This window comes from Lithobates pipiens, unplaced genomic scaffold (assembly GCF_037356315.1).
Source record: "Lithobates pipiens isolate NorthernLeopardFrog02 unplaced genomic scaffold, aLitPip1_a1.2 Scaffold_3, whole genome shotgun sequence".
NCBI lineage: Eukaryota > Metazoa > Chordata > Amphibia > Anura > Ranidae > Lithobates > Lithobates pipiens.
Window position 1 is genome coordinate 188,558,486 of NW_027507790.1, and position 22,470 is coordinate 188,580,955.

General features: G+C 43.0%; 1 protein-coding gene across 1 annotated transcript in view; it reads right to left on the reverse strand.

The window, feature by feature from the left end:
• Positions 1-22,470, reverse strand: part of SREK1IP1 (SREK1 interacting protein 1) — a 149,184-nt gene that overhangs the window by 85,154 nt on the left and 41,560 nt on the right. The window contains exons 2-3 of the mRNA XM_077462631.1: positions 18,213-18,260; positions 13,303-13,446 (exon numbers count right to left, since the gene is read on the reverse strand). Coding sequence (XP_077318757.1) covers positions 13,303-13,446; positions 18,213-18,260 — 192 coding nt within the window. The remainder of the gene's footprint in view (positions 1-13,302; positions 13,447-18,212; positions 18,261-22,470) is intronic.

Genomic DNA, 22,470 nt, shown 5'->3' on the forward strand with positions numbered 1-22,470 from the left:
TACACTGCAATCACGAGACAGGACCAGAGGCAGAGGGGTAGGGAGACAGAGGGGTAAAGAGAGAGGGTAAGAAAAAGGCGGAAGAGAAGAAATAGAGAAGAGAGAAGAGAGAATGAGCAGGTCAGCAAAAGCAATAGCCATCATCTCCTCGGCACCGGGGGCCGAAGCCCCAATCAGTCCGAGGGCAACACGGGCTCGCAGCCGCCTGCACCGAAGCGCGGGGGCAGTCAGACAAACCCCCACCCCCCATCCCCCCGCCGAGAGCCCGGCAGAGGTCCGGAGAGAAGGATCCATCCGATGCCCCCCCTCCAGGCACAAGGAGGGGCCAGCCAGCAGCAGCAGTCCACGGCCACCCATAACAGGAGTGACATGCCGCAGCCCCGACCCCGACCCCCACATAACAAACATATAATCACACTTATACATATAAGCACCTTGCGTAAGGAAACACTAAAGTAAATGAACCACCCCCTATAACTAAACATAGAACCAGAGGCAAAAGTGGAAATAAGGAGCTCAAGCTTCCCACATACACATTAATCTTATGATATAAGGAAGGGAGTAAGTAAGTAACCGCCAGACATAAGTCTCACAAGCACTTGTTCCACGAATCCCGGGCAGCTCCAGGCCCCCCTACGTCGCATATCACGTGCAACGCAGCAAGTAAGGGCGTAAGTGCAAAAAATAAAAAAATAAAAAATAAAATTGTGAACCAAAAATAGAACCGAAAAACAGAGAAAAAGAACAAACACCATGCAAAAAGGAATGAAGGCACGGTAATGCACTAAAATGTACTTGCGAAACCAGGTACGACCGGTCGATAGGACCAAACATCCGATCTAAAGGCAATAGCCAGCATGCACACTACGGCTGACTAGCCGGCAAGCCGAAGGATGGACCACGTTGCTTGCGAGACACCTTTTGCCAAGTCGCCTCAGGGACGTTCTCCAGAGGCGGGATGCCTTCCTGCCAGCCCGGGAGCTCAGGCGGAGAGATGTTAAGGTCTGCGCAGAATTTCTCAAGGTCCTCAGGGAACCGCAGAATCACCGTTTTCCCATCTCTACGAGCAATTAGGGCAGCCGGGAAGCCCCATCTGTAATTGATGGAGGCCGAGCGCAGTTGTTCAGTTAGGGGCCGCAGGGCCCTGCGGCGTTCCAGCGTCTCCCTGGCCAGATCGGGGAAGAAAGAAAGCGATGCTCCGTCAAAGTCCAACACCTGCGTTCCCTTAAGCTTCTGCATAATGCGATCCTTTTCCTCAAAGTAATGAATCCTGCAGATCACATCCCGCGGATTGTCCACATCCATGTTACGTGGCCTAAGGGCCCTATGCACGCGGTCAATTTTTAAGGGATGATCTGCTGCATTCCCTAGGAGGCCATTGAAAATACCCCGGACCGTAGGGAGAAGATCCTCATCACCGGTTGCCTCCGGCAACCCCCGGATACGGATGTTGTTCCGGCGGTTCCGATTTTCCTGGTCCTCGATCTTGTAGAGGGCCGACCGGTGTGCTATAGCAAGGGAACGGGTGGTCGCCTGCAAAGATCTAATGGCGGTTGCATGCTTGTCCAAGCGTAGCTCCGTCTCCTCTACGCGGTCCAACACTTGCGCCAGGTCCGAACGGACAGCGGACACTTCCCGCTTAATAGATTTTTCGAGCCCCATGAGCATGGAGGCCAGCTCAGACTTGGTGGGGAGCCCGCTCACCAGTGCTGCTACCTCCGAATGTCGCGGATCACGGTCTTCATCCGCAGATCCCACCGACGAGGCCGGGGATTGAGCTCTGTGATCAGGCCTGAGGCGGTGGGCGGGGCCGGCAAGCCCGCTCGAGCTCAGGGGAGAGCGGCCTAGACCATCCATGTCACCCACCTCGTCCGGCTCCGCTAGAAAGCGCTTAATCGACCCGTCGGGAGCTCCCTTTTTCGGCAGGGACTTGCCGGTTTTCCTGCCCATCGTGCCCGAGCGTGCTGAGGGGTTCATGCGGTGATAAGGTGCGTTAGAAGCGGGGTCAGGGCCGGAGCTCAGAGACGACACGTCTTCACTGCTGCATAGCGAAACCACGCCCCCTAAATGGATATTTTTATAATTAATTCTGATTATTGTCAATATTGCAAAATACTTCAATGTATGGACTATGTAAAAATTTACTTTTCAGGCCCCTCTATTCCTTTATTTTTTTCAGTAAAACTCTTAGTTAATCTCATACTTTGTTCTAAGATATTCTTTTCACATTTCTCTTCTTCCAGTTGCATATCTCCTTCTATTTAGTCATTTATTTTTTTCCTCCTTTTTGTTCCAGAGCTATTAATTCCATCTTTATTGGACATAAGCTGTCCAATAAAGTATTTTGTCTGAAGAATTTCTATCTACCATAGATTCAAACTTTATGCACCTTCTTGTGATTTTGGTGCGATTTTTTTTAAATGACTAATATTACAAAGATGTGGGTTTTACGTCCCCCTTTTCTGTTCAACTTTTTAGCCTGGTCATTGCAAGTCCTCTGTGGCTGCGTAGTGCCTTCCCCCTTCTGGTGGTCCCTCTCCTGGCGGTGGCCCTCTCTGGGAATTTTGAGGCGGTAAAGCTTCCTTTTTTTGGGGTGGACATTGACAAATAATGTAATTTTGTTTGTTATATGCACTGCTGTATGTTTTTATTTGATATATTTTGTTTATGTTATATTTTCTATATTTTTTGTACAGTCTCATGTAGTCACTGGTTGATTTATATATCCCCTGATGAAGCCATTAGGGGAAACATGTCGGGTTAATTTATTAACACGAGATCCCTGTCGTCACGTGACCACCATCACAATGAAATGTTAAATATTACTCAACAAATGGCTTTGGTTTTAATTTTCTTTCTATTAAACGTATATATATATATATATATATATATATATATATATATATATATATATATATATATATATATATATATTTTTTTTTAACGTTTAATAGAAAAAAAAAATTAAAACCAAAGCCATTTGTTGAGTAAATGTATATGATTTCCATTATTATTTGCAAGCACCATGATAATCCCCTCCCAACTTCTCCCCCTTCTTTGAACAGTGGTATGAACTGACCTTTTATGAGAAAAGGCACTTGCCTTGGTTATGCATCGGGACAGTGCCTGGCAAGGATGCCGAGCACAGTCTCAACACACCTGGTGTAGATGAGCCCTTAGCCTCCGGTGACACCGGTCTTCCATTTTGATAGTTTCAAATCGCATTACAAGTCACACCCTGTTGTCCACTATCCTGTGAATGAATATTGTCCAGTCACGCACAGAGCGTGGCTTGGCCCCACCCCCCGTTCGCTCCTCATTAGCTCACTGGCTGTAATGGACAGCAACCGAAGCCAATGAAGACAGAGAAAGCTGGGAGAGCGGCTGCTCTCATGCACATCGCTGAATTGAGATGGGGCTCAGGTAAGTATTAGGATGGGGGCTGGGGGTGGGAGCTGAACCCGTAAAGTTTTTTTTACCTTAATGCAGAGAATGCATTAAGGTAAAAAAAAATAAAAAATCCTCTGCCTTTTAAACCACTTTAAAGCAGAACTGAATTACAAAAAAAAACAAACCAAAAAACAACAACTTACTAGTAGGTTGTTTTCAATAGAAAGAAAAAAAAACTTTATATATGCCCGCAGTGCATGTGCAATGCAGAAGATCTGTAAAAATCGGGAGTGTCGAGTCAGCATGGGATAACGTAGTTCCAGCATTGATAAGAAGACCAAAAGAAGAATTCATGAAGATGGCTAGGCTATACTGTAGTGGTAAGAGTAGGAGCAGACCTGTCATCACTGGAGGAGACCAAAGGAGGAAGTAAGCTTGTCATAGTGTACAAGCATGGCGTGTACACTGGCACATCATGGTAATAGCTTCTGGGGTCCCCAAGTGACTTCAGCTCCGTTCACAAAAAAGGACCCACAGTATTACAGAGCAACTCTTTACACAATACTTCATATCAATAAGTTTACTTAAAATCTTGTCATAAGAAAGAGGTCTATACAGAGATTAAAATACATAACATAATTCAGCAATTATTTGCAAACAAAAACAAATATACTGTAGGCACAAACTAAACACAAACAACCCAGAAGCAATAACTGTACACTAAAAGAAGCAGTTATAGATCATGCTAAGTCACCTTGATGTTCCTTAGGATCAGCACAACTTGAATTTAAAACTCAAAACCTCACTACAAAACACCACGAAAATAATTATTCTCTCTCCGTTCAGCATAATGTGGCTGAGAACAATTACAGTTAATTACAGTTCAGTAAGTGGCACTCATGATGGCACCCGTACATCTTGTCCTCTCACACGAGGATAAAAGTTTTTCAAAATGGCAACAAAACAATGAAGCAGCTGTCAGTTAACTACACTTAACATAAGAAAATCATATTTAATATTTGCCAGCTGCCCTTTAATGTTTTTAAACATCTAATAAAATCAAATAACAGCTTTTAATAATTCACTGAGTGACCACTTAATTGGCTACACCTATGTGGTGGCGCACATTGTCATTAATGATACTCAGATATGCTGTGGGATCAAAATATGCTTAGAACCTATGTCAATGGGCTTTGTGCTTATGTTTTTGGCATCAGTTTGAGATGTTTCTGAGACCATTCACTTGAAGAAGTGCAAATGACCTGCAAGTTGACTTTCTTCTGACTTGCAATTGACCTTCAGCCCAGGTTCACATTGCTGCTGGTTAAAAATCATGCATTTCAACCTGGCAATGCAGTCCGACTTCGGGGGCAAATTGACAGACATCTGTGCAGGTTCCTGCACAGATGTCTATACAAATCGCCCCCCCCCCCCTCCAAAGTCGTCAAAAGTAGTACAGGAACTACTTTTGGGAATTGGTTCCAGCGCCGCACCGATTTGGACGGTGCAATAGCCTCTGATTTGCCATGCGATTTGACATGTCAAATTGTACCATGTGAACCTAGGCTTAAGCAGGTTTTATAAACCTATACATTTGTATGAGAAGGCAAAACCCATTTCATAGTGAACAAAAGCCTGTCACAGACCCTTAAAGCTGAACTCCAGGTATTGATTTTATTGCCTAGTTACATTGGGCAAGTTTTGACCAATATAAGTTTGCATATTTCATACCTGTGGGACTGCTGTGGAATTGGATAAGCATTGTAGTAGTCACCACTATTATTACTATCATCAACGCTTTCTTCCAGGTCCTGTGCCGAGCGGCTACCCTGCTACATAGTAACTGCAAGGGGGTCACTCGCTCAGCACAAACACCAATCGCAGAGCACCTTACATTTCGAAGAGGTGGAGATTGTGATGTCACCACCCAGTCTCTTCACACCTTTATTAAAAACAGCCTACAACTCGAGTAACAATTACATGTGTATAAAATCCCCAACAAAATTGAACATTACTGGATTAATGGCAAAGCGAATGGAGCGTTATACCATTTAATCTGATTTTATACCGTAAAACAGTTATAAAATGGCAGATTGGGGGATGGTTTACCCACAGCTATTTATTAATGCCACTGTAGAAAGTTCTTGGATGACCATTCCACCCATCAATGGCTGTTATTCAAGACTTCCTTAGACATACTCTATAAAGCCAATCCCGTGCAGCATGTGATCCCTGTGATGTGTATATTAAAGTTGTAAATACCACCAAAATAGACTGATGTGAATGTAAAAAATATATAGTGCATTGAAAAAGTATTCATACCCCTTGAAATTTTCCACATTTTGTCATGTTATAACCAAAATGTAAATACATTTTTGGGGGATTTTGTGTGATAGACCAATACAAAGTCGCACATAATTGTGAAGTGGAAGGAAAATGATAAATGGTTTTCAACATTTTTAACAAATAAATATTTGAAAAAAGTGTGGTGTGCATTTGTATTCAGCCTCCCTGCGTCAATACTTTGTAGAACCATCTTTCACTGCAATTACAGCTGCAAGTCTTTTTGGGGATGTCTCTACCAGCTTTGCACATCTAGAGAGTGACATTTTTGCCCATTCTGCTTTGCAAAATAGCTCAAGCTCTGTCAGATTGGATGGAGAGCATCTGTAAACAGCAATTTAAGTCTTGGCACAGATTCTCAATTTGATTCAGATATAGACTTTGACTGGGCCATTCTAACACATTAATATGCTTTGATCAAAATCATTCCATTGTAGCTCTGGTTGTATGTTTAGGGTCATTGTCCTGCTGGAAGGTAAACCTCCATTCCAGTCTCAAGTCTTTTGCAGACAGGCTTTCTTCCAAGATTGCCCTGTATTTGCCTCCATCCATCTTCCCATCGATTCTGACCAGCGTCCCTGTCCCTGCTGAAGAAAAGTATCCCCACAACATGATGCTGCCACCACCATGTTTCATGGTGGGGATGGTGTGTTCAGGGTGATGTGCAGGGTTAGTTTTTCGCCACAAATAGCATTTTGCTTTTAGCTCAGAAAAGTTCAATTTTGGTCTCATCTGACCAGAGCACCTTCTTCCACGTGTTTGTTTGCAGTGTCTCCCACATGGCTTCTTGCAAAATGAAAACGGGAATTGTTAGGACTTTCTTTTTGACAATGGCTTTCTTCTTGCCACTCTTCCATAAAGTCCAGATTTGTGGAGTGCACAAATAGTCCCCACCCGAGCTGTGGATCTCTGCACCTCCTCCAGAGTTATCAGGGACCTCTAGGCTGCTGCTCTGATTAATGCTCTCCTTGCCCGGCCTGTCAGTTTAGGTGGACGGCCATGTCTTGGTAGGTTTGCAGTTGTGCCATAATCTTTTCATTTTCAGATGATGGATTGAACAGTGCTCTGTGAGATGTTTAAAGTTTGGGATTTTTTTTTATAACATAACCCTGCTTTAAAATTATCCACAACTTGATCCCTGACCTAACGCGTATGGGCGTGACCAAGCAGCTATACGTCATCGCAGAGGAGATGGTTTGAATATTTACCCGGGACCCGCCGTGGACGCTGAGACCGTGTACTTATCTTATGTGCTCAGGACTGCGGTGAGACAAACCTGACCGTACTGCGAGTGACATTATTGATAACGATTTTATAATTTTAAGATTGTGTACGTATGTTTTTATCATGAGAAATTTATTAAATAAAAAAAACGGTTTGCACTATGGAATATGTTTTTTATCGTTTCCCACATGTGAATTCGTTTTGAGTGGAGTACTGTAAATCTGAAAAGGTATTGCTGTAAGGAGATCAAGGAACCTTTACTATTGATGTTGACAACCGCTTGGCTTTGGGTATAATGAGAAGCATCTCCATAAAGAATCCGGTGAACCAATCTTAATAATTGGTGATGATATGCCTGTTAACCCTTTGTGTTCTGGTGAGTTTGTTACCATAAGGGGTGTCACCGAGTGTGAAGTTTCTGTGCACTGGTGTTTCTGACTTGGAGATGGACTTTCTTCTCTTTTACATCATCTTGTGAACACTTTAGTGGAAAGCTCATACTCATGTGTTTGGGACTTTCAAGAAAACTTTTCTGGTGGATTCCTTGATAATCACGGACTGTCATCTTTTTATGTACATTTATTTTTTAAATTTATTGGATATTTAGCGCTGTCGATATAGTATATATTTTATGAGAGGTTAACGGATGATATATACTATATGCCCATGTGATTTTTGATCCCTGACCTGCCTGGTGTGTTCCCTGACCTTCATGATGCTGTTTGTTCACTAAGGTTCTCTAACAAACCTCTGAGGGCTTCACATTACAGCTGTATTTATACGGAGATTAAATTACACACAAGTGGCCACTATTTACTAATTAGGTGACTTCTGTCCAAGACATGGTAAAAAACTGGGAATGGGACATTCCACTCAAAAACAGAAAAATGTTTATGAGCCAAGTTGAGCTTGTTGAGTTGTTTTGTTTCAACAAGCGTCAGAGTGCAATTCATTTTCTGTTATTTAACCACTTATATACTAGATGGTATTACCCCTTAGCAAGTCATTTTTCAGTGCTGTGATAGTTTGATTGACAATTACTCTGCAGGCAACACTGTACCCAAAATTATTTTATGTCATTTGATAGTGTACTGAGCAGACAAGTTTTCTGAGCTCTGCTGGAGAGGAATCCGTCTACTGATCCAATTCTGGATATAATTGCCCAGTTAGTGGACTGACAGCCCTTGCATGCCTTCTAGATACTAGGGGCCCGAAACGGGGCAAAAAGCTGAAGTTACCACCTAATACTGAGGCTGCAGAAGCTCTGTTTCTAAATCAACAGCCTTCACCTGCACACCTCAGCAGCATGGCGTCACAAACTAACCACGAGGTGACCGCTCCACCTGGTATTCCGGAGGTAATGGCAACTATTTCCATGTGCCAGACAGCACTTAAACAAAATTGAAGCCGTACAGTTAGATGTGGAACTGCTGAGGCAAGATCTGGATAAGATCCGCTCCAGAATAGCGGTGGTGGAACAGCGAGTCGGAGACGCAGAGGACATGGTAACTGATCATGAGGCTTCCATTAGAGCACTCCAAACGAAGGTTAAGGCATTGGAATATCGGGCAGAAGATGCCAAAAATCGGAGCCGAAGGAATAACCTTCGTATTGTTGGGCTCCCGGAAGGAGTAGAGGGACATAATTCCACTGTCTTTATGGAGGACTTGTTGCTTTCCGCTCTACCTGCGGCACAGCCATCGCCTTATTTCATGGTGGAAAGAGCCAACCGAGTGCCACCGAGGCCGGGACTGGAGGGTGCACTTCCACTTACGCTGATCCTGCGACTGTTAAATTTCCGGGACAGGGATGAGCTCCTGAGAGCAGCAGGCGACATCCCTTACCCGAATACCAAGCTCATGCTGTTCAGATTACACGCTGGAGACGCAGAGGCAGCGCCGGTCCTTCGACACTGTGAAGGTGGCTCTCCGTGCGAAAGGTATCCGTTAAAGTATTCTCTTCCCAGCCAAACTGCAAGTGGTCGACGGGGAAACGGTGAGAATCTTCACTAGCCCTAAAGATGCCGACGCCTGGCTGGAGACACTGCTTCCGTAATGTGCACTCATACTTCAAGCCCTTCTTTGTCGTTTGATTCGTTTTAGTACTGAGGCGATTGCAACTACAGTCGGGACTCTGCACTGCGGAGGTAAGGGTGCTATTTCATACAGACTAACCCCAGTTTGAGGACCATGAGATCATTTGGATGACGCTGTGTTCCATTTGTCCTGAGTTCTATTTCATGCTGTCTATACCCCTCCCCGTACTGTGCCCTGTGCTGCAGTCTCAGTGTAATTGATTCTATACCAGCCACTATCTCAATCCAGAAGCTCATCTTGGACATGTTTGAACTGTCTGAGTTTTTCTGGATCTCCAGCAACTCAATCCAGTGACATTTGTTGGTTCCTGGTTATTGTTCTTGCAATCGTTGGGGAGGTTTTGATTGGGCCCACACCTCCCGATTCATTCTACTTGGACTTGGTTCAATAACTTTTGTGGGATCATGTGCCCCCCGCTGTTTGGGGATGCAAGGGGTGGGGGTGGTGGGGTTTGGATGGCCGTTGCCATCCACAAGTTGGTTGTTTCACTCATTGTAAGTTCAATGGTACACATGGTTGGTCTATGTATGATTTTATTTAATATGTGCAACGAGTGGTCGTCTGGTTGCAGTCACCATGCCACGAGAGAATAGCGGGCTCAGAGGAGTGAAGGTTGGTGAGGGGCTGCGCACCTGCCGTTGAGCACGGATTATCTCAACACACTGGTATCCTACTTTTATGGCTGAGCAGGGAATATGGCTAATTTTCTGGTGTTGTCTTGGAAGGTCAGAGGCCTTAACTCAGCCATAAAACGACCCCTAGTGTTTAAATACCTACAGCAGCATAATCCCAAGATATGCATTTTACAAGAAACTCACTTGATCGGTGCTAGGATCCTAGGGTTGAAGAGGGCATGGGTTAGTGCTAACTATCATGCTTCCTATTCCACTTATGCCAGGGGAGTAAGCGTGCTGGTTAGGTCCCTGGCCTTTCAACTGGTGGCAATTAAAACTGACCCCGGTGGAAGATATGTCCTTGTACATGCATTGATAGCTGGATCTCCATATCATATCGTGGGCATATACCTGCCACCCCCCCCCCCCCCCCGCTGATGTTACCCTGCTTCATGCGCTGATGCAAATTGTTATACAATTTGATGCGAGTAGGGTGCTGTTCGTAGGAGACTTTAATCTGGTAATGTCAAACGAGTTGGATAGGCGGCAATCCTCTTCCTCTTCCAATACCGGACTGTCCCAATGGGCATCCTCTTTTCATTTAACGGACCTCTGGCGCCATTTCCACCCTTCGGATGCCCAGTTTACTTGCCTATCCACTACATATAGGACGTTGTCCCGTTTGGACATGGTTTTTGCCTCCCCCTGATCTGCTGCGAGAGACAATTTCTATCGAGATTCTTTCCCGTGGCATCTCAGATTATGCCCCGTTGATGGCCACAGTCCAGGCAGCTCCGCCTGGGGGTCAGAGGTTGTGGAGACTATCCAAATACTGGATTTTAAATGCAGATATTCAAGAGGAGATGCCCGAGGGATTATGCAATTTTTGGCTGAGTAATGCTGACGCCACTAGCCCATTGATCAAATGGGATGCGTTTAAGTCTGTGCAGTGTCTCCGGTAGTTAGAGGTACAGGTTCAGGAAAAAGAAAGACTATGTCAGCAACCTGAGCTCTGATAGCTATGTCTCCTGGCAATGTGCGCCTTAGGGAACTATTAACGTTGCGGGTAGACATCACCAAAATGTCCATGCTGGCCAGTGTCCAGAGGGTGTTCGAATATGGGGACAAGAATGGCAGGCTTTTAGCGTGGTTAGCTAAAGGCCAATATACAGCGACTCGTATAGGACGGCTAGTTCACTACTGACCACCCCTGCGACAATCAGCAATAGGTTCTTGCAGTTCTTTATTTAGATGATGCTGGAGCCTCACTGCAAGCGGCACTAGAGATCTTCAATGAATTTGAGAGGTTTTCAGGGGTCAAAATCACTAATTTTCCTGATAGATCCCCAGGCCCGTGTAGTGCATTCATTGTCTCTGCTGCTCTGGGTAGAGGAGTTTAAATAACTGGGAGTCAGGGTAACCAGGGACCTCCAAGCCTTTGGTCATCTTAATCTTCAGCCCATAGTTACAAAACTCAAAGAACACTGCTCCAGATGGAAAGAACTACCACTTAATCTGTTAGGATGCCTCAATGTACTGAAAATGCTATATCTGCCTAAATTTAACTATGTGTTCCGGAACTGCCTAGTGTGGCTCCTCGGCTCCTTTTTTAAAGAACTGGGAGCAGTATATAGGCTCAATTCTATAGAAAGGATCTTCCCCCAGACTAGCCAGATCGACCCTGCAGCTACTGGTTTGCTGTGGGGGTCTCGCACTGCCCAACCTATTGGTCTATTATTGGGCAGCGATGCTAGTTACGGTGAGATGGTGGTTTGAGCAGTCTAGGTCGAACGCAGCTACCTGCCTGGAGGCTGCTATTCTAGGCTCCCTTAGAGAACTTGCAAATTTAGTATACAGAGGACCTGCTGCCTACCCGTCACTTCCGGGCCCCACTAAAGTGACTCTTAAAGTATGGGCAGCAGCCAGAAAGAGATTCCTGCGTCTACACCAACACTCACCCTTCATCACTTAAGGACAATACCGGACCCGCAGTTATGGGCCCATTATGGGATTAAGGTCCTCCAAGATATTATCCATTCAGGTACACTGCTTTCCTTCCAGGGCTTAGTAGGGTGATATGGACTCCCAGGGAGAATGCTTTTTAGATATTATCAATTGAGACATGCAGCCAGGGCCCAATTCCCTGGGCCCATAAACTTGAAGACGGACACCATTGAGGCAATCCTAGCACAGGAAACTCAAGAAAACTCTACTATGTATCTTGCCCTATTAGCAGTAGACTCACCCAAGATGAATGCCCTCTGGGACAAGTGGCAGGCTGATGTTCCTAGTCTAGACAGAGAAACTTGGGAGGAGGGCTTTGAGGAAGGGTCTAAACTATTGGTATCCTCTAGAGATAAACTGTTACATACTAAATTTCTGCATCGCATATATTATACGCCACAGAGACTGCCCCAGATGTCAATCCCCTGATAGCACATATCTACATATGTTCTGGACCTGCCCCCTTATTGTGCAATATTGGGCAGCGGTTTTTGAATGTATGAATATTCGCCTACAACTAACACTACCAGTATCTCCTGAGCTGGCTTTATTAGGCATCCATGAGGATGGCCAAAGACTTAGGTACACAAAGTTGCTAATCTCATTCTTGCTGTTCTATGCCAAGAAGGAAGTCCTCAAGAAATGGGCATCCCTCTCTTCTCCCCCCAAGGTGGAGTCATGGGACTCCGCTGTTAATGCTGTGCTCCCCTTGTATAAGATGACCTACACTAATAGACGTTGCCCACAGAAATGCGACTGGATTTGGACACCTTGGAAAGAACAATTCTAATCCTTCTATGATATAAGGGATAAGGCTCTGTCCCGCGGTAGTGAGGCGCTGATGTGGGAGGGTCACACCCCCCCCCCCCCCCAGACGAGTAGTATTGCTCCAGTTAGCCATTCTAGAACATACCTACCTGGAATGTTTAATGTAACACTGAATACATTGTATCATATAGTTTGTCTATTCTTCTTGCTCTTTTGAGCATCAGTGTATTATTTAATTGTCAATTGTCATATGATGTCTTCTCAATAAAAAACAATCTTGTTGTTAAAAAAAAATATAAACTGCTAAATACCCTTTCTCATCAGCTGTCTATAGCATTCATGTGACTTATCAGTGTCCGGCCAAGCACTGGTTAAAGCTTGTAGGAGGAGTTTTCATTCTCCTCTGAGGCTGCGTGGCCCCTAACCCTCTGTCTGGACAGTGCTGATTGACACTGTACTGATTACATGCAAAGAAAAAAAAAAAACTCTCCAGCAATACACATAAAACTGAGAATGTGCAGAATGCCCCCAGGGCTCTGTACTATCAGGATATGGTCTGGAGACAGTGGAAGAAGGGGAGGATCAGATAAGACAGGATCAAACAGCATTTTTACACAATGCAGAGGATTAGCCCCTTTGGTATAACAAGCATGCTTTACTGCATATACAGACTTGATTTTCCTGTTGTCGGTTTAGTAACACATATGTCTCTAGTGTATTTTTCACAGTGATATATGGAGATTTTGCTTATCAAAGATTAAACTGGGCTGCAACCATCAGGAGCTGGTCCCAGACATCACACCTGAAAATAGACCACAAGGGAGAACTCTGGAGCTATTCACTCAGGTACAGTAGGATCTTACTTTTCTTATCTGCAGAAAGTGGTAGTTGAGCTGGGATCTCATCCTCCTCAGAGTCCTCACTGCTTGTGCTGCTCACATCTAACACAATATCGCGCTGTGGGTCCACTCTAAGGAAGTTTCTACACTCAAACGTAAGATGGCCAGCTGAAAAGGAGGAGCACATAAAACATGATGTAACATACTTGCCTGTGGTTCAAACTATTACAATTAGTGAATAAAAGTCCTATCATTTTCTCAATCTAATAAACAGTTTCCAAAAACAAGAATTACAGTTTGCATAATCTGTCCGTATAATTACTATGCATAGGACCTACCTGCCAAATGATTTTTAAAATGATGTGCATATCCTTCTGATCCACCCTCCTACAGTATAAGGAACAGCAAAAGTATGGTGCCAATACTCAAGAACATCAAATACTACTATCACTTCACTGTCAAATACAAACATTCAAGTATGCTACCTGGGGCTGTCCCTGTAGCTTACCATAAAGAACAGTTTTTTTGTTGATTCTGCAAGGAGAGACGTTCACACAGAGGCATACCAAGTATATTTGTCTTTGTATATTCAGGCACACTTTGTTTTTATTTAAACAATATTTTCCATTTATTTTGCCAATTTCTACCATTAGCCTGCAAGACACATTCACACATATACTGTATGTACACACACACACACACACACACACACACACACATTTACAGCAGTTTGTATCCATACTGTGGCAGTGGTATGAGGGGGAATTTACTCAGAAGAGAATGTGTATTGTTGTTTTGTGTAATGTGTATGTGCTTGTTGGAAATAGTGTGTTCTGAGAAATGCTAAACCCCAAGATCAGGAAGTTCACCTACAGTGTAACTACTGCCGTATGTGACCCACATACACTCACCGGCCACTTTGTTTAGGTATACCTTGCTAGTGCTGGGTTGCCTTCAGAACTGCCTAATTCTTCATGGCAAATGGTACAAAGTTTCTCCTTAGGGATGGAACTTTATAGGCATAGACTGACATACAATTTAATGATAAAAAATAAATAAATATATAAAGTAATTTTATTTATCAAAGACAGTGACGTAATACTCAAACATATATAAGGAAATATCTGTACAAATTGTTTGAGTGCATAGTGTTCCTGAAAAATCACAGAAATGCATGGATCAAGGCAGAGACAGAAATACATCCGTGTTGCTCATATGCTCAGTGATCACTACGCCCACTTCCATCAGGACATTTTTCATCTAATACTGTATGTTGTTGTTGAAAATATGTATCTTTTTATATTGTAGATTGCTACATTTAGAATAAATTGCAAATCGGATTATCCCTGAAGAAGGATTTTCTACTCCGTAACGCGTAGGAAGCATTGAATGCATATGATCCATTGTTACATGTTCATATTTTGAGTGCATACGTTTCTGTGATTTTTTGGGAACACTATGCACTTGAAAACAATTTGTACAGATATTTTCTTATATATATGTTTGTATGAGTATTACATCACTGTCTTTGATAAGTTGTTAAATAAAATAACTTTTTTTATTTAATTGTATGTCTCACAGTCTATGCCTATAAAGTATTGTCCCTAAGGGGAAACTTTGTATCATATTTAAAGATTGGGATGTTGGCTGGTATATACAGCAGATTATTCCATAACCTCCATCTTTTTTGATATCTAATTCTTCATGGCATGGATTCAACAAGGTGTTGGAAACATTCCTCAGAGATTTTGGTCCATATTGACATGATCACACAGTTGCTTCAGATTTGTGGGCTGCACATCCACGATGCAAATCTCCCATTTCACCCCATCCCAAAGGTGCTCTATTGAATTGAGATCTGGAGACTATGGAGGCCATTGGAGTACAGTGACCACATCGTCATGTTCAAGAAACCAGTGGCGAGATGATTTGAGCTTTGTGACATGGTGACATCCTGCTGGAAGAAGCCATCAGAAGATGGTTACACTGTAGTCATAAAGGGATGGACATGGTCAGCAACAATACTCAGGTAGGCCGTGGTGTTTAAACGATACTCAATTGGTACTAAGGGAAAATAAGAAAATATCACCCACACCATTATACCACCAGCCTGAGCCATTGATACAAGGCAGGATGGATCCATGCTTTCATGATTTTTACACTAAATTCTGACCTTACCATCTGAATGTTGCAGCTGAAATCGAGACTCATCAGACCAGGCAACATTTTCCCAATCTTCTATATTTCCAATATTGGTGAGCCTATGTGAATCGTAGATCTAGTTTCCTGTTCTTAGCTGACAGGAGTTGCATCTGGTGTGGTCTTTTGCTGCTGTAGTCCATCTGATTCAAGGTTCAATGTGTTATGCGTTCAGAGATGGTATTCTACATACCTTGTTGTAACAAGTACTTTTTTGAGTTACCGTTGCCTTTCTATCATCTTGCATCAGTCTGCTCATTCTCCTCTGACATCAACAAGCCAATTTTCTTCCACACAAAACTACTACTCACTTGATATTTTCTTTTTCGGGTCATTCTCTGTAAACCCTAGTGATGGCAGTGTGTGAAAATCCCAGTAGATTAGCAGTTTTTAAAATACTCAGACCAGCCCATCTGGCATCAACCACCATGTCACTTAAACCCCCTTTCCTCCCCCATTCTGATGCTTGGTTTGAACTTCAGCAAGTTGTCTTCAACATGTCTAGATGCCTAAATCCATTGACTTGCTGCCATGTAATTGGCTGATTAGCAATTTGTGTTACCAAGCAATTGAACAGGTGTATTTAATAAAGTGGTCGGGGAGTGTACAACATAAGGCACAATATACTTGGTAGGCATTGTTACAATGTGAAGTTTGCACACCCATCATATGTTGACCCTAGACTGTTAGTTGTGACCAAGTTAACACAATGAGACACATTGGATATGAAAAATGAAGGCACCGAGAACTGTGTTAATCTGCACATGTGCTGTGTAAAAATGCAGAAGCGATTCCCCCCGTGATACTGTTCGACCTGATCAAGGTCAAGCTATATTGGATAACGATCAACGAGAAACTTTCATCCATCCTCAATGGTAAAATTCCACAGTTCGAAAAGATTTGGGAACCTTGGATTAACTACCTGATAGGGCACTCGTAGAGTCTGCAGGTGCTCCTGGAGTCCAAGCTTGGCATATCATCATCACCTCAAATCTAACATATCTTTTCCTTTCTTTTTCTTCTTCCTTGACTGCACCCGCAGACTGGTTATCTGGAGCCTGGGAATTCTACTATTTAAGGGGGGTAGGCGCAAAGGCTTATTCTCAGGCCTCTTTCTGTTTTTTGGATGCCATCCCTGGTTGATCTTGAGGGATAATCATTCTCACTAGAAGACATTTGTCTTTGTTTGATATGCTTTACCTGAAATTTTCTGCCACACACCTAACACTACATCAAGTCACTGCACAACAGCTCCATTGCAGTGCATAGGATTAAAAAATATGTGTAATGTATGAAAAATATAGTAGAGAAAAAAAATATATATATATTACACGGCACTGCCCCCACTGCCTGTACACAACTAACACCAGTCTGGTTAAACGGCTCATAGTGTGCGGCTGGTGCGAGCAAGCCGTGACACATGGCAAGCCTAGATGACCCGGCCAAATGTAGCAGTGTCAGTATTGCATTGGAAAGATATCGGCTTTTATCTGGTAAACTACTGAAAAAAACCTTGCTTTGTTTTTTATAGTTTGACATGTTATATATTTTAGAAACTGGAACTTTAATGAAAAAACAAAAACATTTGGACAGGCAGAATTTTAACTGCAGGAGAGACATACTGAGCCTCTTTCCCGTTCTCTTTCCCGTCAGTCTGTGCTGTACAATGGAGTTGCGCGCGCTTACACACACGCACACACACAGCAAGGTGTGGTCACTAAACTCCCACATATGCGTGGGAGCGAGGTCATCTCGAGCATGGAATGGATACCTGGAAGCCGCTGGGCTGAATAGGTCAGTGGCCGGTGGGGAGCTCTGGAGGTATCACAAAACTGGAGAACAGGCAAGTATAGTTCTGCTTTAAATAGGTTATTTTTATTTATTTATTTTTAATACTGTAGCTGAATCTGACAAACAATATTAAAACAGATACCCACTGCCACCTTGAGACTGAGGTCACAGCTGTCATAATGCTCATGCTGGTATACCACTACAACTAGTGGTTTGTGGGGACTGGAAAGTCAGTAATAGCTAGGATTGAAGGCCACCAGCTACTCAATGTGTCATCTGGTAGCTCTCAAAGAAAGATGGTTTATTAACAGATCCTCAGCACAATGTCCGTTAATAACAGATTACAGGTGGGAAGGAGTTACGAGTATAACTAATAATAAAGTCCACAAAATGGCAGATTATACATAAACTAAAAAAAAAAAAAAAAAAATTTATTGAATGTGGGAGAAAATTGCCAATACAAAAAGGATATACTAATTGCAAAAGAATATGATGTTTGCACCAAACAAAAAGGGGTGGAGGTGGGGAACATCTCGTGACATCATTGACCTAATGTGGCCATACTCAAACTCTGAAGCGTACATTACTGGTGGCAAAATGATTAACAGGACAGACAGAAGGGTAAATGCCCAATGGAAGACCTGACAGGGTTGAACACTCCCCACTCTATACAAAATAAATAAAAATGTTGGCATTATATATACTTTTAAAATTAACATAGGGTGTAACAGAATGGTTCAATTACTGCCCTTTTAGGAGAACACTGAAAAGACTGAAGTCCTGGCATTTGCAGGAAGTAAAAAAATTAATCAGGGGTGATAAAACTCCTCTGACCCATATAAACGATTAATTGTCCTAGCATAGTTTTATCATACACCCAAAATCGATAAAAACATGCTGCATACAACAACAAAAATAGGAAGTTAGTTTTAATCTATACTTACGATATCCACACTTTTTACATCCGGCTCGGATATTATCCTTGTTTACACCTGCAGAGAAAACACAAAATATGCCTTACTTTATAGTTGAAGAAAAAGAAAAATTTAATTTTGACTTACCCATATAATTCCTTATCTTGGAGTACAATACAGGACATAGGACTCATTCTTAGACCATGGGATATATGCACCCTTGAAACACCAGGTTTTTTATTTAGCAAGCAGTAATCAATAAGCAGAGGGGAGGGGCTGGTGTCCTGTATTGTACTCCAAATCAAATTTTCGATTATCTAAAATTGTACAGTACAGGACTTACATTCTTATACCAAGACATGTACCCAAGCAATAAACTGAGGGTTGGACAAGAACATAGCAAAACAGAACCGCCAACAGACCCAGGGCTAAAGAACAGAACAGCTTGAAGCAACTGGGGCCAAAGTTCCCATCAGCACAGGCCTGAACATTCATCTGGTAGTCCTTTGAGGCAGCATGAACAGAGGACCAGGTGGCAATCTTGAAAATCTAGGAAGTGGTTGCTTGATGGGATAAATCGACAGCCTCAGATGGAATAGACCTTGATAGGGAAAGAAGACTCTGTCCCCAAGGGTGTAGGGCCTGTAAATGAGTTGCTTGAGCCACCTAGCAATAGTGAAACAGGACGCATTCTACTAGGGTCCACAGGCAGATCAAGCAGGGACTCGCCTTGCAAATAAAGGCTGTGGACTTCAGGTAGACCCCAACTGTCCTGACACCACATTTAGGCAATGCAGGGTGATTTCCTTGTCATATATTGGGGCAGGACAAAGGGAAGGTAGAACAAGGTCTTCATTGAGGGGGTAAGAGGAGAACATCTGTGACCGGAAGGAAGGTTTTAGTCTCAAAACGTTAGTCCTAAACGTGTGTAAACCAAGCTTAACAGATGTACTGGCTACATGGAAGGCAACCTTACAAGTGTAGTCTTTCAATCAAATATCAGTAGTTGGTTCTAAAGGGAAGTCTCCGAAGTACAGAGAGCACCAGGTTGAGAACCCAAGGTAACACAAGGAGGTTTATTAAGGAGATTTATGGGGTGTGTCCAGAAAGAAATGAGAATGATCTCTCTCCCATGAAATCAAATCAATGTTAATAGATTCCAGAGGGTGCTAGAACAATTCTAGAAATTAAAAAGCATAAAGTGTTAAACGAGAATATTTTTACTGAAAAATTTTACATAAAAAAATAAAAATAAAAAATAAAATAAAAAAAAGAGGGTACATAATGTTCCCAGTGATTTTTCCATTCTTCATAGCATTCCTGGTAGTCTTCAAGTGGGATGGGCATCCATAGATCATGTAGTGGCTTATTGGCTGTTATCCACACTACCAAAATGGCGTTCTCTCTCATATTCAAATACTGAGTCACGATTTCATGAACAATTGACTTGGTAATCTCAGTTTCTTCTGCAAGAATTCTGAAAGTGAGCCGTCAATTAAAAACAGAACGTGGATGCAGGGAGGTCTGTTCTCAACTGTGACTGACAGCTCACTATCAGAATGATTGCAGAGGAAACGGGAATTACAAAGTCAAGTGTTTATGAAATCGTGACTCAGTATTTGAACAAGAGAAAGATTTTGAAAACATCTGAGTGCAGAGACCTCCCTTGGGTCTGGGCATTGGTGGCTGAGAAAGTCTGCTTGCCATTGGTCAAGGGATGTTTTGCTTCAGTGTCAGGTTTGCTTCTTTTTGACAGCCTGACTTTGGTACCACATTGATGGTTTATGTAGACCTCAGCTGTGGAATTGTTCAACTGAATCCTGACTGGGTGAGAAGGGAGGTCCAGTGGTACAGAAACATCTGATGATTCTCAGCTCCAGGGCGTTGATGGGAATCTTTGACTACTTTGGGGACCAGGTCCCTGGACAGTCAGAAAGCTGTAAACTCCACCCCAGTATCCCTTGTCTACACCTTCCAAGATGTGTAAAGGAAAGACTTTTCTAATGCTAGGCTGGGATTGAAGATTCTGTCCCAGCGACAGCATTTTCTGGCTAGGCAGAAGCATTGGGCAATTCAAAGACTGAATTTGCTTGTGAGTATGTTGAAGAGGTCTGGAGTAAAATTGAACCACTGAGAACCCTAATGCTGAAGCAAACCGAAGGGTACCATTTTGACCCAAGGGTCCTCATGTGGGGCTTTAAATGGGAAACATTTTCCTAGAGAAGGAAAATTCGGGCTTGGCCTGTGTCCAAGATTAAACCCAGGTACTCTAGAAGATGTAAGGGCTGGGGAGCAGATTTTGAAAAGTTGATTATTCAACCAAAGGTTTGAAGAACTGAATGAATGGTCTACGGATGTTAGCAGCAATGTTTGTGGCTGAGGAGTCCTCTGGCCAGAGGTCATCGAGAAACAGAGGATGTGTAGAGTTTCTGGCCTTTGGAAACCAAAAGGTTCTATAAGTGCCAAGAGTTTTCCAAAGAATTCATAGTGGCAAAGAAATATGCTTTTGATAGACAGGCCGCATGTTCTGTGCACAAGAGGGAGCCAGGGTCAGATTATGTGAGCAGTTTCATAAAAGGAAATTCCTCAGAATGACTGGGGTTAACATAATAAAGTGATTAAATTCCAACTCCTGTGTCTATAGAATCACATATTGTGATATGAACTGTAGATCGAGGTAGTAAAAGCAGGGAACTGGTGTAAATGTATCTTATCCATGATGCTTGGCCTACTAAGGGTCAAAGCTTTGTCATGGTGAACATACCACTGAGGGGGGTCTTCAGGATCTGGGAACCATATAAATAGATCACAGCCCTACACCTGTATGGCACCCTGCAGCTAACTACACATTCTGCACTGCACACCAAGGTGGGTGCCTAATGCAGGATCCAGTGCCCATAGCAAACCTTACAGGCCAGCCCCACACAGTGGAGTCCAGGTAAGGTCCTCCCAAGGTACAGCCGCGGCCAAAAGTTGAGAATGACACAAATAATACATTTTCACAAAGTCTGCTGCTTCAGTATTTTTAGATCTTTTTATCAGATGTTACTATGGTATACTTTGGTATAATTACAAGCATTTCATAAGCGTCAAAGGTTTTTATTGACATTTACGTTAAATTTAAGCAAAGAGTGACTATTTGCAGTGTTGACCCTTCTTTTTCAAGACCTCAGCAATTCGCCCTGGCATGCTGTCAATCAACTTCCGGGCCACATCAATGCTTGGAGTTTGTCAGAATTTGTGTGTTTTATTTATTTATTTAAGTTCACTCGCCTCTTGAGGATTGACCACAAGTTCTCAATGGGATTAAGATCTAGGGAGTTTCCTGGCCATGGACCCAAAATGTTAACATTTTGTTCCCCAAGCCACTTAGTTATCACTTTTGCCTTATGGCAAGGTACTCCATGCTGAAAAAGGCATTGTTCGGCAAACTGTCCTTGGATGGCTGGAAGAAGTTGTTCTAGGAGGATGTTTTTTGTACCATTTTTTATTCATGGCTGTGTTATTAGCCAAAATTGTTAGTGAGCCCACTCCCTTGGCTGAGAAGCAACCCCACACATGAATGGCTTCAGGATGCTTTACTGTTGGCACAGGATTGATGGTAGCGGTCACATTTTCTTCTCCGAACAAGGTTTTTTCCAGATGCCCTAAACAATCGGAAAGGGGATTCCTCAGAGAAAAATGACTTTACCCCGGCGGCAGCCCAAAACCCTGTACCTTTTGTAGAGTATCAGTCTGTCCTTAATGTTTTCCAGTGGCTTCTTGGCTGCCCTTCTTGACACCTGGCAATTCCCCAAAAGTCTTCGCCTCACTGTGCATGTAGATGCACTCACACCTGCCTGCTGTCATTCCTGAACAAGCTCTGCACTGGTGAGGTCCCAATCCCGCAACTGAATCAACTGTAGGAGACAGTCCGGGCACTTACTGGACTTTCTTTGGTTCCCAGAAGCCTTCACAATAATTGAACCTCTCTCCTTTCATGATAATTTGATAAATGGTTGGATTTAGGTGCAGTCTTAGTAGCAGCAATATCCATGCCTGTAATTCCTTTTTGTGCAAAGAAATGAGAACTACACATGTTACCTTGCAGGTAACCATGGTTAACAGATGAAGAATAATGATTTCAAACACCACCCTCCTTTTAAAGCTTCCAGTCTGTTATTCTAACTCAATTTAGAATTACAGAGTGATTTCCAGCCTTGTCAACACTGAAACCTCTGTTAACAAGAGAATCACCGACATGATGTCAGCTGCTTCTTTTGTGGCAGGGCTGAAATGCAGTGGAAAT